The sequence below is a fragment of the Salmo salar genome, chromosome ssa11 (genome assembly GCF_905237065.1).
Source record: "Salmo salar chromosome ssa11, Ssal_v3.1, whole genome shotgun sequence".
Taxonomy (NCBI): Eukaryota; Metazoa; Chordata; class Actinopteri; order Salmoniformes; family Salmonidae; genus Salmo; species Salmo salar.
In genome coordinates, this window is record NC_059452.1 from 79,899,525 (window position 1) to 79,914,351 (window position 14,827).

Consider the following 14,827-nt stretch of genomic DNA (forward strand, 5'->3'; position numbering starts at 1 on the left):
TTCCAAACCTCTCCCCATATAACATCTCATTTTCAGTTTTGCCTCACCACTTAGACCACTCCCAGACAGTCTTCTCAAAATTCTTGCTTGAGAAAAGGTTATTTGCTAAAAATCAATTTTTATGGAAATCTATTACAGTAAGGTACTTACAGGTTACCCATAAATTATTTTAAATTGATATAAAAACGTCTGCATTGGGCCTTTAAAATAAAGTAGCTACAGGGCACTATGCAGCCTACCAGTGTTAATGTAAACCTTACTGCCTGGTTTGATCTTGTCTGATGTTGCTGTAGCATGTTTATACTGTACCTGCTGACCTGGCCTGCTAGGGGACTTACTGGTATGTGGAACCAAATACCTGAACCTCTCAATACACCTCAAATCTCACACAGCCTGTTTGAACTCATGACAGTGTTAATTAAGTGCTAATTGTCTCTCATTGTGACCTGTTACTGTGGGGACCCATTTGCAATCAGCTCTCCTTCCCCATCCCCCTCTTCAGGACTTCTCATTTGTGTACCGTGTCCCCTCCGTCCAGCCACAGATGGGCTGCTCCATGTTTGCTCCGCTGCGGACCCTCCCCAGCCAGTGTCTGCCCCCCCTCAAGTTGCCTGACCAGTGTTACTACCGGCCTTCCTGGGCCCTGCTGCCCAAGATGGAGCACTACTCCTCCCTGCCACCCTCTCATCACACCACATTCATCAGAGATGGATATGTGTAAGTACTGTACCAGTTCTATTAAAGGTGGATGGATGTTCATAAAATATTTATTAAGCGTTACCATGCTGAATTTACAGCTATCAATAAACTGTTATGGAGTTTTTATGGACAGTATAATTTGAAGGTTTGGGGATAAGTATTTTGGTCTGTCTGATCACCAATTCCTCTTTGTGTGTTTGTCCTCCAGCAACGTCCCCAGTGTTGGGGACCAGGAGTATGCCCAGTTGAGTGCCAGCGCCCTGTCCGTGGGCACCACCGGTGGCATCCTCCCCTCGCCCTCCCCTGCCACCCCCCCGCTTCTCTGTTCCCACCCCTCGTACCCCCCGCACCCCCAGAGGCGTTGGCACGACCAGCGGGCAGGGCTCGGTGAAGCAGGAGGGCACCGGGACAGAGCTGAGCTCCCCTACCTCCACGCCTTCCACCAGCCTGCCTATGAGCTCCGTAGCTGAGCCCCATACGTCCAGCCCCCCAATACCCGAGGCCCACAGCCTGTACGCCGCCCTGCTCCTCTCTGACTCGGTCCTCAACGTCTTCAAAGACCGCAACTTTGACAGCTGCTGCATCTGCGCCTGCAACATGAATGTGAAGGGCGCTGACGTGGGGCGTTTACATCCCCGACTCCACGCTCGAGGACCAGTACCGCTGCATGTGCGGCTTCAGCGCCATCGTCAACCGCCGGCTGGCCCACGGCACGGGCCTCTTCCTGGAGGACGAGCTGGACATCTTTGGGAGGGGCTCGGAGGTGGGCCAGGCAGCTGAGAGGAGACTGGCGCTCTGCCGCAGAGACCCACCCATGGGAGACCCCCGGGCCAAGCGCCCCCAGGACTCCTCCCCTGCCCCTTCCTCTGTTATGGTGCTCCTCCAGCAGCAGTGCTCCCAGCCCATCTCCTCCCTGGCCTCCATGCACCTCCCTCCTTCCTGCTCCTGCCACGGCCGCCAGGGGGCCCTGCTCCAGAGCTGGATGGCTGATAAGCAGTGGACGGATGGCAGTGATGCGTGTGTGGAGTGTTACAACGCGCTGGTACAGGGACAGCAGTATGTGGATAACCCCGCCGGAGGGAAAGTAGATCCGGCTGTTGTGAGGAGCAGTGCTCTACATTCCTGGCCTCACACCAATAGTAAGGAGGAGTGATCTGGCTGGGATGATAAAAGGATGCCAAGGGATGATACACTCTTAGAAAAAAGTTGCTACCTAGAACCTTAAAGGGTTCATTCAGCTGTCCCCATAGGGTTCTACCTGGAACCAAAAAGGGTTATCCTATGGGGACAGCTGAACCCTTTTGGAACCCTTTTTTCTAAGAGTGTAGTAGTAGGAGGGTGCCAGTGGTGATGTCTATCTGTGGTGAACTGATTGCAGAGAGTTATAGAGACAAATGCCTTTTATTTCTTATCATGGAAAAACAAGCAAGATCAATCCATTCACTCAAAGTTTAAATCCATGTTTCTCTTTGTTAGTTTCGGACTGTTGTGTGATGTGACGTTCAATGTGTATGATGTGTATTTATGTAATGTATGTATTTGTGTGTGTTCTCGTTCGTGTGTGTGTGTGTGTGTCTCCTTGTCTCTCCCCAGTGCTGGACATCAGTATGCTGTCATCCCAGGACGTGGTGCGTATGCTGCTGTCGCTGCAGCCCTACCTCCAGGACGCCATCCAGAAGAAACGGATGGGCCGGACATGGGAGAACATCCAGCACGTACAAGGACCGCTCACATGGCAACAGTTCCACAAGATGGCTGGACGGGGCTCCTACGGTAAGCCACCAGGGACACTGTTCATTTGATGTCTCTAGTGATTTGCTTTGTAGTGTATTTTAGCAGCCACATTAACTGTGGATGTCTTTGGGCCTGATTTTCGTCTGGATTTCAGCATGTGATGTGAGATGTGAATTTAAGATTAGGAGTTTTGGAGTCGACCTGACAGAGTAGGCTCTACGTTATATTATCAATATTGTCAGTACAAAGATATTTGATTTGCAATGTTTCTTAGCAGCCCTTATTATATTGATATTGCCAGTACAAAGGATGACATGAGAAATGTAATCCAATAAGAATTTTAGAAAATTAGACCTCACCTTTAGCTAGTCCAGTCAAGCATCCCATAATGCAGTACATTGTCTCACATGCATCATCTTTCTTCTGACCAGGGTCCGAGGAGTCGCCAGAGCCTCTGCCTATTCCCACCCTGTTGTTGGGCTACTACGACTACTACGACCGTAACTTTCTGGCGCTGTCGCCCCTGGCGCTGCCCTTCTGGGAGAAGCTGCTGTTGGAACCGTACGGGGGACAGAGAGACGTGGCCTTCCTGGTGCTCTGTCCCAACTCTGACACCCTGCTGGCTGGGGCACAAGTCTTCTTCCAGGAGCTCAGCGCTGTCTACGAGGTAGGTCCTGTCATCTACATCTACTGTATCACAACCCTCTCGTCCAGGAAATTCTTACTTGTTTCTTTCAGAATATACAGTTATTACCAATAGATGTTTAAATGTGTGAAGATGTATGAAAACAAGGTGAGATACTGCGTATATGATCTATAACCCTTGACCCCTGCCTGTGTCCATTTTCAGACATGCCGGTTGGGGAAACACAGACCCCTGGCCAAGGTGTCCAGAGATGGCCTGGTGCGTGTGGGGGCAGTGGACACAGAGACAGAAACAGAGAAGGAGAAAGAGAAGGAGAGGCAGGAGGAGGAGCAGGTAGACCAGTGGTTCACAGGGCCCTGGGCTGGACAGCAACACATCGACAACCTCAGAAAACTTAAACTCTATGCCCGAGCCTGCAGAAGGCAGCTAGGTAAGAAACTGTGCTTTATGATTGCATTCTATTCTATTCTACCATTTATGCTACTGTACCTATTAACCCTCCCCTTGTGATGTTTATGTGATATAGACCTAACTCTCTATGGAGACACTATATTTACAAATGTATGTGGATACCCCTCCAAATTAGTGGATTTGGCTATTACAGCCATAGCCGTTGCTGACAGATGTATAAAATCGAGCACACAGCCATGCAATCACCATAGACAAACATTGGCAGTAGAATGGCCTTACCGAAGAGCTCAGTGGCTTTCAACATGGCATCTTCATAGGATGCCACCTTTCCATCAAGTCAGTTCATAAAATTTCTGCCCTGCTAGAGCTTCCCCGGTCAACTGTAAGTGCTGCGAAGTGGTAGGCCACACAAGCTCACAGAACAGGACCGCCGGGTGCTGAAGCGTGTAGCGCGTAAAAAAACCTCTGTCCTCGGTTGCAACACTCACTACCAAGTTCTAAACTGCTGGTGGAAGCAATGTCAGCAGAATAACTGTTTGTTAGGATATTCATGAAATGGGTTTCCATGGCTGAGCAGCTGCACACAAACCTAAGATCACCATGCGCTATACCATGCGTCGGCTGGAGTGGTGTAAAGCTCACCGCCATTGGACTCTGGAGCAGTAGACATCTCTGGAGTGATGAATCATGCTTCAACATCTAGCAGTCCGATGGACAAATCTGGGTTTGGTGGATGCCAGGAGAATGATACCTTTCCCGATGTATAGTGTCAACTCTAATGTTTTTTGGAGGAGGAATAATGGTCTGGGGCTGTTTTTCATGGTTCGAGCTAGGCCCCTTAATTCCAGTGAAGGAAAATCTTAACGCTACAGCATACAGTGACATTCTAGATGATTCTGTGCTTCCAACTTTGTGGCAACAGTTTGGGGAAGGCCCTTACCTGTTTCAGCATGACAATGCCAATGTGTGCAAAGCAAGGTTCATACAGAAATGGTTTATCGAGATCGGTGTGGAAGAACTTGACAGGCCTGCACAGAGCCCTGACCTCACCCCATCAAACACCTATGGGATGAATTGGCACGCCAACTGCGAGCCAGGCCTAATTGCCAAACATCAGTGCCCGACCTCACTAATGCTCTTGTGGCTGAATGCAAAGCCTTCCCAGAATAGTGGAAGCTGTTATAGCAGGAAAGGGGGGACCAACTCCATATTAATGCCCATGATTTTGGAATGAGATGTTCGACAAGCAGGTGTCCACATACTTTTTGTTATGTACTGTATTTCAGGTCTTACTAAATTGGTATTACACAAACTACTCCGTGCATTTCATCTCTAACTTCTCCTCTATGTTTTCCTCCACCCAGGTCCACAGTTGTCTGCCCTGTCTTTGGACAGTAGTCTGTTTATACCCCCCAAGCATCAGCCTCCCTTAGCCCCTACGCCCTCCTCAGCCCAGCCTGCCCCCTCCTCCAGCCAGCCCCCCTCTGGCCCCGGGGTCCCTGCTGAGGGAGAGCCAGCGGCAGCCCCTAGCTCAGGAAGCACCACCACCCCCACGGCAGCAGCCTTGGACCAACCAGGCCCAGCAGAGATTACCCAAGGAGGGGCCGCTGAGGCCAAGACTACCCCCAATGCCACACCACCACCACCCCCACCCAGCCAGCCAGCAGAGACCCCTGAGAGGTGAAAATCTATGCTAGGGCATATATGCTTCTATATTGCTTTTGTATTACTATGTTATTATTCAGTATTCTATGTTATTATTCAGTATTCTATGTCATTATTCAGTATTCTATGTTATGATATTGGGATATTAATCATGTATCCGCCTAATTTACCAGTTTGGCGGAGCGGGAGCGAATCGGCATCCCCACGCTGGCGGACTCAGCCGATAGCCACGCCCACCCCCCAGCCATTGTGATCTATGTGGTGGACCCCTTCCTGTGCTCAGGCGGAGTGAGGGATGGCGGAGGAGGTGGAGAGGAGGAGGAGGGAGAAGAGGTGGAGGCAGGCAGTGTGTGGTTACTAGGGTTGCTGCGTTGCTACACAGAGATGCTACAGACATTGCCGGAGAGCATGAGACCAGCTCTGGTGTTACAGGTTGGTTCATATACCCTACTGTACTCTCTATAGCTTCTGTATCGTTGAATATTATATCATTCCTGTACAGTGCACTCCTCTTGACCAGAGCCCTCAAATTACGTGTACTATATACGGAATAGGGTTCCATTTCAGATGTATTCTGGTGTGTTCTATCAAGGCCAACAGTAATGAATATCTGCCCAGGTCAAGCTGCTCTCATACCAGTGTTCATTCATTCCCTATGTGTTGTCCAGGTGGTGCCTTGTCAGTACCTGCTCCAGCCAGCCAGTGGTGAGAGCCCGCTGTACCTGCAGCACCTGCGCTCCCTGGCCTTCTCAGCCTACTCCCAGTGCAGACGCCTCCTACCCACAAAGACACACATCAAGTCTCTGACCGGTTTCGGCCCCGCCTCCACCCTGGAATCTGTGCTCAAGAGCCCAGAGGTAAGGCTTCAAATCAAATCAAATTGTATTTGTCACGTGTGCCGAAGACAACAGGTGTAGACCTTACAGTGAAATGCTTACTTACAAGCCCTTAGCCAACAGTGCAATTTTTAAGTAAAACATTGGTATTAGGTAAACAATAGATAAGTAAAGAAATACAAAAAAAACTAAATAACAGTAGCGAGGCTATATACAGGTGGTACCAGTACAATGTCAATGTGCAGGGGCACCGGTTAGTCGGGCTAATTGAGGAAATATGTACATGTAGGTAGAGTTAAAGTGATTATGCATATATGATGAACAGAGAGTAGCAGCAGCGTAAAAGAGGGGTTGGCGGGTGGTGGGTGGCGGGACACAATGCAAATAGTCTGGGTAGCCAATGTGCGGGGGCACCGGTTAGTCGGGCTAATTGAGGTAATATGTGCATGAATGTATAGTTAAAGTGACTATGCATGGATGATAAACAGAGAGTAGCAGCAGCGTAAAAGAGGGGTTGGGGGTAAAATCTGTTGAGAAGCCTTTTGGTCCTAGACTTGGCGCTCTGGTACCGCTTGCCATGCGGTAGCAGAGAGAACATTTATGACTGGGGTGGCTGGGATCTATGACAATTTTTAGGGCCTTCCTCTGACACCGCCTGGTGTAGAGGTCCTGGATGGCAGAGAGCTCAGCCCCAGTGATGTACTGGGCCGTACGCATTACCCTCTGTAGTGCCTTGCAGTCGGAGGCCAAGCAGTTGCCGTACCAGGCAGTGATGCAACCAGTCAGGATGCTCTCGATGTTGCAGCTGTAGAACCTTTTGAAGATCTGAGGACCCATGCCAAATCTTTTTAGTTTCCTGAGGGGGAATAGGCTTTGTTGTGCCCTCTTTACGACTGTCTTGGTATGTTTGGACCATGATAGTTCGTTGGTTATGTGGACACAAAGGAACTTGAAACTCTCAACCTGCTCCACTACAGCCCCGTCGATGAGAATGGGGGCGTGCTTGGTCCTCCTTTTCCTGTAGTCCACAATCATCTCCTTTGTCTTGATTACGTTGAGGGATAGGTTGTTATTCTGGCACCACTGTTGTGTCGTCTGCAAACTTAATTTCTGGTGTGGGAGTCGTGCCTGGCCATGCAGGCGTGGGTGAACAGGGAGTACAGGAGGGGACTGAGCACGCACCCTTGAGGGGCTCCAGTGTTGAGGATCAGCGTGGCAGATGTGTTGCTACCCCTAACCCCTTCTAAGCATTGTGTGTGAGACCAACAATAAGTCTGTGTGATTACCGGGGGCTGATTACCGGGGGCTGAGACATGGACACCCATTTAAACAGACACAGGCTTTAGACACATAAGTGTCTACCCATTTATCTAAACATCTCTCATCTATTTTTAACCCTATCAGTCCCGAGACCTCAGCAAAAATAGGCTTTTCGTCCTTATCTGACCTTCATTTATCCGCATTACCAGCTCTTATATTTAGCCTCCCAATGAAGTGTTTTACGATTTTATTTTCAGGAAAAACAGGGCTACCAGTAGAAAACAAAACAACTTGACATAAACAGCTGCATTCGTGAGTTTTAATGGCAAATGTCAATATAAAAATAAGGTTTGCCAAAGCAAAAACCTTATAAAAATGAATGTAGATGAATGCTGTAAGTAGAGAAATTGTTTGCTCACTGGGAAATGAATGTTCAACTAGTCAGTGACAAGTGTTTGGAGTTTGACAGCAACTATGTGAGCTAATTACAGTACTATAGACACTATCCTGGGATTTCCTATGATCTATGTAGAATAACCCCTTCCTTACCTTCTAACCACTCTTGTGTAGCTTGTGAGCATCATAGAGTAGAACATGTTGAACATGAGTCTCAGCTTTTCATAGATAGCTTTTAGTAGTTTGTAGCTCAAACCATTTGGACTCTACAGATTTAGTATAAAATACTCGGCCCCAGGCCCCTTCGGGATCTGCCCTTGTCTCACAAACACAACTCTAGCTCAGCCCCCGGTAATCAGCCCCCAGTAATCAGCCCCCGGTAATCACACAGACTTATGGTTGGTATCACACACAATGTTTAGAAGGGGTTAGAAATCCGGTGGGACTCATTGGGTTAACTTGTAAATAAACACTTCAACTCTCTCATAATCCCACTCGCTTCCTCTCTCTCTCTCTCTCTCTCTCTCTCTCTCTCTCTCTCTCTCTCTCTCCCCCTGTCCCCTCCCCAGCACCCCAGCCCTCTACAGGGCTACTCTCCCCCGTACATCCTAGGTCCTACCCGTGCCAAGATGCCGGAGCCAGGGGAGGTGTGGGCAGAGATCCCTCCTAGGTACAACGTGCTGTTTGTGGGCTACTGCCTGTCCCACGACCAGCGCTGGATCCTGGTCTCCTGCACCGACCAACAGGGAGAGCTACTGGAGACCTGCATCATCAACATCGACGTGCCCAACAGGTACAGTCAGTCAATCAGTCAGTCACTCAGTCACTCAGTTACTCAGGGCCTGGGAGAGTGGAGGATATTTATGGAGAGGTGTGTGCTAGTTGTGATAATGTTCTAGTTGTGATAATGTGCCAGTTGTGATAATGTTCTAGCTGTGATAATGTGCTAGTTGTGATAATGTGCTAGTTGTGATAATGTGCTAGTTGTGATAATGTGCTAGTTGTGATAATGTTCTAGTTGTGATAATGTGCTAGTTGTGATAATGTTCTAGTTGTGATAATGTGCTAGTTATGATAATGTTCTAGTTGTGATAATGTGCTAGTTGTGATAATGTGCTAGTTGTGATAATGTTCTAGTTGTGATAATGTGCTAGTTGTGATAATGTTCTAGTTGTGATAATGTGCTAGTTATGATAATGTGCTAGTTATGATAATGTGCTAGTTGTGATAATGTGAAACATACACTGGGCTTTTTTGTCCTTCATTGTGTCTTCATAGTATGCTAGTCTATATTAAATTGAGTAAAGTCAGACACTATTGTAGCATTTCGCAATCTGCAGGAGAATAGCATGCACCTATTTGGTTGTTGAATTAATACAGGTTATGCTGTGGTAATGCTATGAAGACATTACCAAACGTTCTTCTCCTCTCTCTCTGCTCCTCTTCAGAGTGCGGCGGCCCAAGGTCTCGGCCAGGAAGATGGGGCTGCAGAAGTTATGGGACTGGTGTGTTGGCATCATCCAGATGACCTCACTGCCATGGAGGATCGTGATTGGTCGGCTGGGCAGACTAGGACACGGGGAACTGAAAGGTGAGTTCAGTATAGTACAGTATAGAATGCCTAACTCTGTCTCATTGTCCTTGCTGTTTGCTGTAGAAATCTCCAAGGTGGATCATGACAACGTTTTAAGTTAAGCTGAAGCTGGTGATATTCTTACTGATATTGTTTAGGGCAGATTTTTCAAATCTCTATATTTTCAGCCACATCATTTCAGTTGATCCAGAGGAGATGACAATAGACTGTAGAACCATTCCCTGTATTGACCTAACTCTCTCCCCCTCTCTCCTCCCTTCTCCCCCCCTCTCCCATGCCTCCCTCCCTCCAGACTGGAGCGTTCTCCTGGGGGAGCACTCCCTCCACTCCATCAGTCGCCAGCTGAAGGAGGCGTGTCGTATGTGCGGCATCTCCTCCGCGGACTCCCCCTCCATCCTCAGCGCCTGCCTGGTTGCCATGGAGCCCCAGGGCTCCATCGTGGTGATGCCAGGTTAGCAACAGCAGCATCAGCACACTGGGCCGGCCCATTGATGATGTGTTTAATGTACCTTTCAGATCTAAAAATGGAACAGACATAATTAATAGATGTTTTAGAAGCTCACTCTAAGAGCCCTGGGGTTTCAGATACACCATGTTATGACGCAGAGGTGAACAGTGTAATAGTGTGTTTAGCCCCAATGCACAGTACAGTACAGAGGTTGTACGATCTTAATAGAGATGGCAGTAGTAATCAGGGAACACATTACACTTCCACACATTGAGGGAGCACTTTGAGCTGCCACGCTCACTTCACAGCACACAGTAATGCAGACGTAATAGAGATTGCAAGGTTCTGCCAAGTGGATTTTACAGTACAGACACTCTGCACTGCAGGACATTGTGCACAGCAGTACAAACTTTAGCACACTCAACTGATTTCTTTGCCGACACACCGCAAGCTCTATTGAGGTAAATCACAATGCAACCTTACATAACATATTGATAATAAATTGTTTGTGTGTGCAGATGCGGTTACAATGGGCTCGGTGTTTGGTCGCAGCACGGCCCTCAACCTGCAGACGTCCCAGCTGAACACCCCTCAGGATGCTTCCTGTACCCACATCCTGGTATTCCCCACCTCCGCCACCACCCAGCTGGCCGCCAGCTCCTACCCCACAGAGGACAACGCCGGTAAGGGCTCCACATTAGACCTCCATGTTGCCACTCCCTAACTGGGTGTCATACTGTAGCATAGTGCAGAGTGTATTTAGATGCAAGGTTATTCAATACAACCTAGATGTTAGAGACAATAAAAATATCTAAAACTATATACTTGAGCTGGAAATCGCCAGGTTTAATATCAGTAACTAGGTATTGTTTACTCAGTATCTTACAGTAGCTGTTGCTGGATTTCATATTATGTGCAGTTCACACGTAAGTGCCTACCCATTTATCTACACATATGTCATCTATTTTTAACCCTCTCAGTCCCGAGACCCCAGCAAAAATAGGCTTTTCATTAATGGAACCTTCATTTATCCGCATTACCAGCCCTTATATTTAACCTCACAATGAAGTGTTTTACCATTTTATTTTCAGGAAAAACAGGGCTACAAGTAGAAAACAAAACAATTTGACATAAACAGCTGCATTCGTGAGTTTGTGTCAATATAAAAATAACGTCCGCCAAAGCAAAAACCTGATAAAAATGAAAACCCACCAGGGTACACAATTGTCTAAGGATTGTTTGCATGCTCCCTTTGGAACTGTCACTGCCGTAATGGTTTCAGAAGACGATACACTGGACTACACGGTGTAGACTACACCTCTTGTGTATGACAAGTTACATGTGTACGTCTATAGCTGACTAGATAACAAACTATCTGCTGTGTTTGTCACCAGATGACATGTTCGACCTGCCTTTCCCTGATGAGCTGGAGAATGACATAGGACATGACATTCTCAACCTGCACCCTTCCCCCAACACCTCCCCCGTACCCTCCCCTGGCTCCCCCTCTGGCATGGGGGGAAGCTCACACTTCCAGCATAACAGGGTGAGTTCAGGAACCAGGCTGGGACTCGATTCATTTGAATTATGCAGAACTTTTCCTGATACTGTTGGTGGCCATATGACCTTTAGGACATTGGGATGTTCTAGAATCCTGCTTTAAAATAACAGTGAGGGCCCTATTTAATCTGTATCGCGGAAAATCAGCTTTAGAGTGTGATTCAAATTTGAAGGCAATGTTCCCGCTTTAGCAGAGATTGCATTCACGAGAAACACTGCATATGCAGGCTCAATCGGAAATGACCTTAGATTTCTATCACGGAATCTGTTACGCTTCAGCGGGGTGAGTTTTTGCCTGTGTTATGGTGTGGCGCTATGGTCCATAACTAAAATCCTATGGTGTACTTGTAATGTTCAGTACACAGACATCTGTTATAGTCGAGAATAGAGCAGCTGTGTGGTCTGGTCTTTGGCAGCCCCCAGTATTAATGTTCCGTCTGTCCCATGTGCTCCTCCAGAGTCAGGGAGAGAGGCTTCTGTCCAGGGAGAACCCTCCGGAGGAGCTGAAGCAGCAGCCTCTAGCCCTGGGATACTATGTCTCCACTGCCCAGGCCGACAGCCTGCCTCACTGGTTCTGGGCCTCCTGCCCTCAGGCTCAGAACCAGTGTCCACTCTTCCTCAAGGTAAGGGATCCATGTACTCGTTGATTTTGTTGTGCTTCTGGGGGGCGTGTGTGTGTGTGTGTGTGTGTGTGTGTGTGTGTGTGTGTGTGTGTGTGTGTGTGTGTGTGTGTGTGTGTGTGTGTGTGTGTGTGTGTGTGTGTGTGTGTGTGTGTGTGTGTTCAGCTGCTTACTTTGTGTTTTCCCCCTCCAGGCATCGCTACACCACCACATCTCCATCGCCACAGCCCAATCAGACGAGCCCAATCAGACGAGCTCAGACAAGACCACTAAGAGGACGCCTCACCCTCTGGACTCCAAGACCACCTCTGACGTGCTCAGGTTAGTAAGTCTCTGTTGTATGCCCTGTACTCACTGCCCATCCCATCCTACCTTCTCCTACTGTGTAACACCCCAACATCTCCTCTTCTCTCACTCCGACACGTCGGTTGTCATTGTCACTGACTTGTCCTCTATGGTGAAGTAGTAGCTGAATGCCTGCATCATGTGTAGGCTGTAGAGGACGACACTTCATCTACTATGATGTATGTTCATGTTATGTGTTCTCTAACCCCAAACCCTGGTGCTCATGTCTTGCGTCCTGCTGTAGGTTTGTGTTGGAGCAGTACAACGCCCTCTCGTGGCTGACGTGTAACCCTGCCACCCAGGACCGCCGCTCCTGCCTGCCCGTCCACCTGGCCGTGCTCACACAGATGTACAATGCCGTCCTCAACATGCTCTAGCGATGGGACTTACTAATGGACAGCTGAGGAAACTGAGTACTGTACAATCCATGGCCTCTGAGGTCATGTGTGCCTGCCTGCCTGCAATGCCTCTGCCTGGACACCAGAGAGCGCTGGAGGTCTGTTTCCTTTTGACGAATGAACGCATAGGACGAGATTTATGGACCCCTTTTACACCTGGTGTTATCATGCGATCTGTGATCGAATCGTGGCCATATTTCAGTGGATTGATGGCCAAAATGGTGGCCGGAGAACAACAGATGGTCCTTGGTTGGGAAAACAAACAAACGCCTATGTACAGTACAGAGACTTTTGAACATGAACAGTTTGGTCAGCCGTGAGACCAGCCTAGTGCAATTCTTACCTTTAGAAAACGTCTCTTGTAAGATGTGGTGATGTGCCAACAACCATTGTACATTGAAAAGGCACATACAGCCTGAGAGAGAAGATGGAGATATCCAACTATGCCCTTTTTATTGTCATTTCAGTGTTACACTTGTCATTATCAGATCAGCATTGTTGTACAGGAGGACTTTTCACCTTGTTCCTGTGAGACTGAAGATGTTTTGAAGCCATGGAGGAGACATGTTAAAGGGTGGACTGAATTACAGTATGGTCCTGCATGAAGATTTGGACCATGTCCCTTACCAGCCATGACAGTGATACCCTGGGAGCTATAAAAGCCTCATGTAGGATGGGAGCCTGGGAGTCACGTGCATAAAAGTCCTGTATCTGCCCCACACTGCACAACCAGGGACCCAACTGCCCACAGCAACACAGCAGCTTCTTACCTTCAATTTGACACATTTGTATAGAACTCTGGTTGTAATGGCTCAAAGTTTAGTAATGAAATTCATACCAACATTCATAAGAGGGTGAAGAACACAATTTCCTATGAGGGGAAAAGCATTTGATAATGGCACTTTTTCCTTACTTTTGGAAGTGACGGTTGTATTGCTGTAGATATGAACACACTGAATACTATTTGACAAATCTTTATAGTGTAAAAAAAATTCATTTGCAAAGAATTGAGACTTATTTTTAATATTTAAAACGACATTTTGAACACAGAAAAAGAATCAAGGCCCTTTCCAAATTTAATATCAGTCGCCTTTGGGTCGGAAATGGAAATTGTCCTTTTAAAGGAAATTGTAACAAAAATTGTTAAAATGCCATATTTATACATAGTATATAATGCATATAAATTCAAATATATATATGTATATAAATATATATATATATTACCTCTAAAACAACCACATGATGGTGATGGTGGTGGGGGTTTATACATAACTTTCTTTTTGAAGAGGCAAATACAGTATACATCTTTTATTAAAGACAATGCATTTTAGTTCTATACTTTTAAACTTTTTCAATTATTGAAATGTTGACTTTTAGCCTTTTTATTGAATCAGTTTAAGTTAAGGTTCTTAATACTGCAAAGATATATTTATAAAGTGTCTCTCTTCTCCTGCTAAATAAACTTGAAATAGGCAATAGACTTCAACGGTATGTATTTGAGAGTTACTTGGGTGTTGTATATTTAACTAATATGCTTTACTTCAGTGGTGGTCCCAAATGATGTCAAGCAAACCATCAGAAAAGCCTATTTCTTGAGCTCCTCCACTTAAACAGCCCTGCTATTTGTACAATTCCTAGCATGTTTGTATACACTTTTCAGCTGTGTTTTGGGAATTTCTCAAAGCTGTACATTTCACGCCGGTTTGATTTACTTTATATTAAGTGATTCCTATGAAGTATTTTTTGGCTCTGGCTTTTTCAAATATAAATATATGCATATGAAGTCTCATTCAAATACAGCCAAGGGTGTAATGCCAATACTTGTACACTAAAGTACAAAAGAGGACAAGTTTGCAAATTTGTTACATCTGCCATCACTTTGAATATGAGACAGATCAATCTTGGAGAAGAGATCTGTGACTTTTACACTCTTTTTTTAGTAAATTATTAAAACTCTTGACAAATAAATACCCTTTGAGTGTGTGTGTTCTATTTAACACTGGATTCTTTAATCTTTTGATATCTTTATATGATTTGGGACAGTCCCACTCAGAGCACTCAGAGACAGCCTGTGTGATTAGTCCCAGACATTGATTCCATTGGCATGTTGTCTCACTGATTATATGTCAAGTGGTTGGAATGGTGTGGCGTATCAATGTTCTGCTATCTGCCTTTAAGTAGAAAAGAGGAGAAGGGAGGAGAGGGCCTGTTAGCA

General features: G+C 46.7%; 1 protein-coding gene across 1 annotated transcript in view; it reads left to right on the top strand.

Annotated features, from left to right (window-relative positions):
• The window catches only part of LOC106563289 (mediator of RNA polymerase II transcription subunit 13-like), a 128,816-nt gene extending 114,236 nt beyond the window's left edge, over window positions 1-14,580 (top strand). Inside the window, 18 exon segments of the mRNA XM_014128759.2 lie at window positions 503-717; window positions 908-1,001; window positions 1,003-1,320; window positions 1,322-1,838; window positions 2,293-2,472; window positions 2,865-3,100; window positions 3,284-3,509; window positions 4,855-5,170; window positions 5,329-5,587; window positions 5,824-6,012; window positions 8,217-8,440; window positions 9,096-9,238; window positions 9,534-9,692; window positions 10,208-10,372; window positions 11,084-11,235; window positions 11,708-11,872; window positions 12,063-12,190; window positions 12,459-14,580. Of these exon segments, the coding sequence (XP_013984234.2) occupies window positions 503-717; window positions 908-1,001; window positions 1,003-1,320; window positions 1,322-1,838; window positions 2,293-2,472; window positions 2,865-3,100; window positions 3,284-3,509; window positions 4,855-5,170; window positions 5,329-5,587; window positions 5,824-6,012; window positions 8,217-8,440; window positions 9,096-9,238; window positions 9,534-9,692; window positions 10,208-10,372; window positions 11,084-11,235; window positions 11,708-11,872; window positions 12,063-12,190; window positions 12,459-12,591 (3,819 nt within the window). The 3' untranslated portion in view covers window positions 12,592-14,580.
• Window positions 14,581-14,827: the final 247 nt, after the last annotated feature.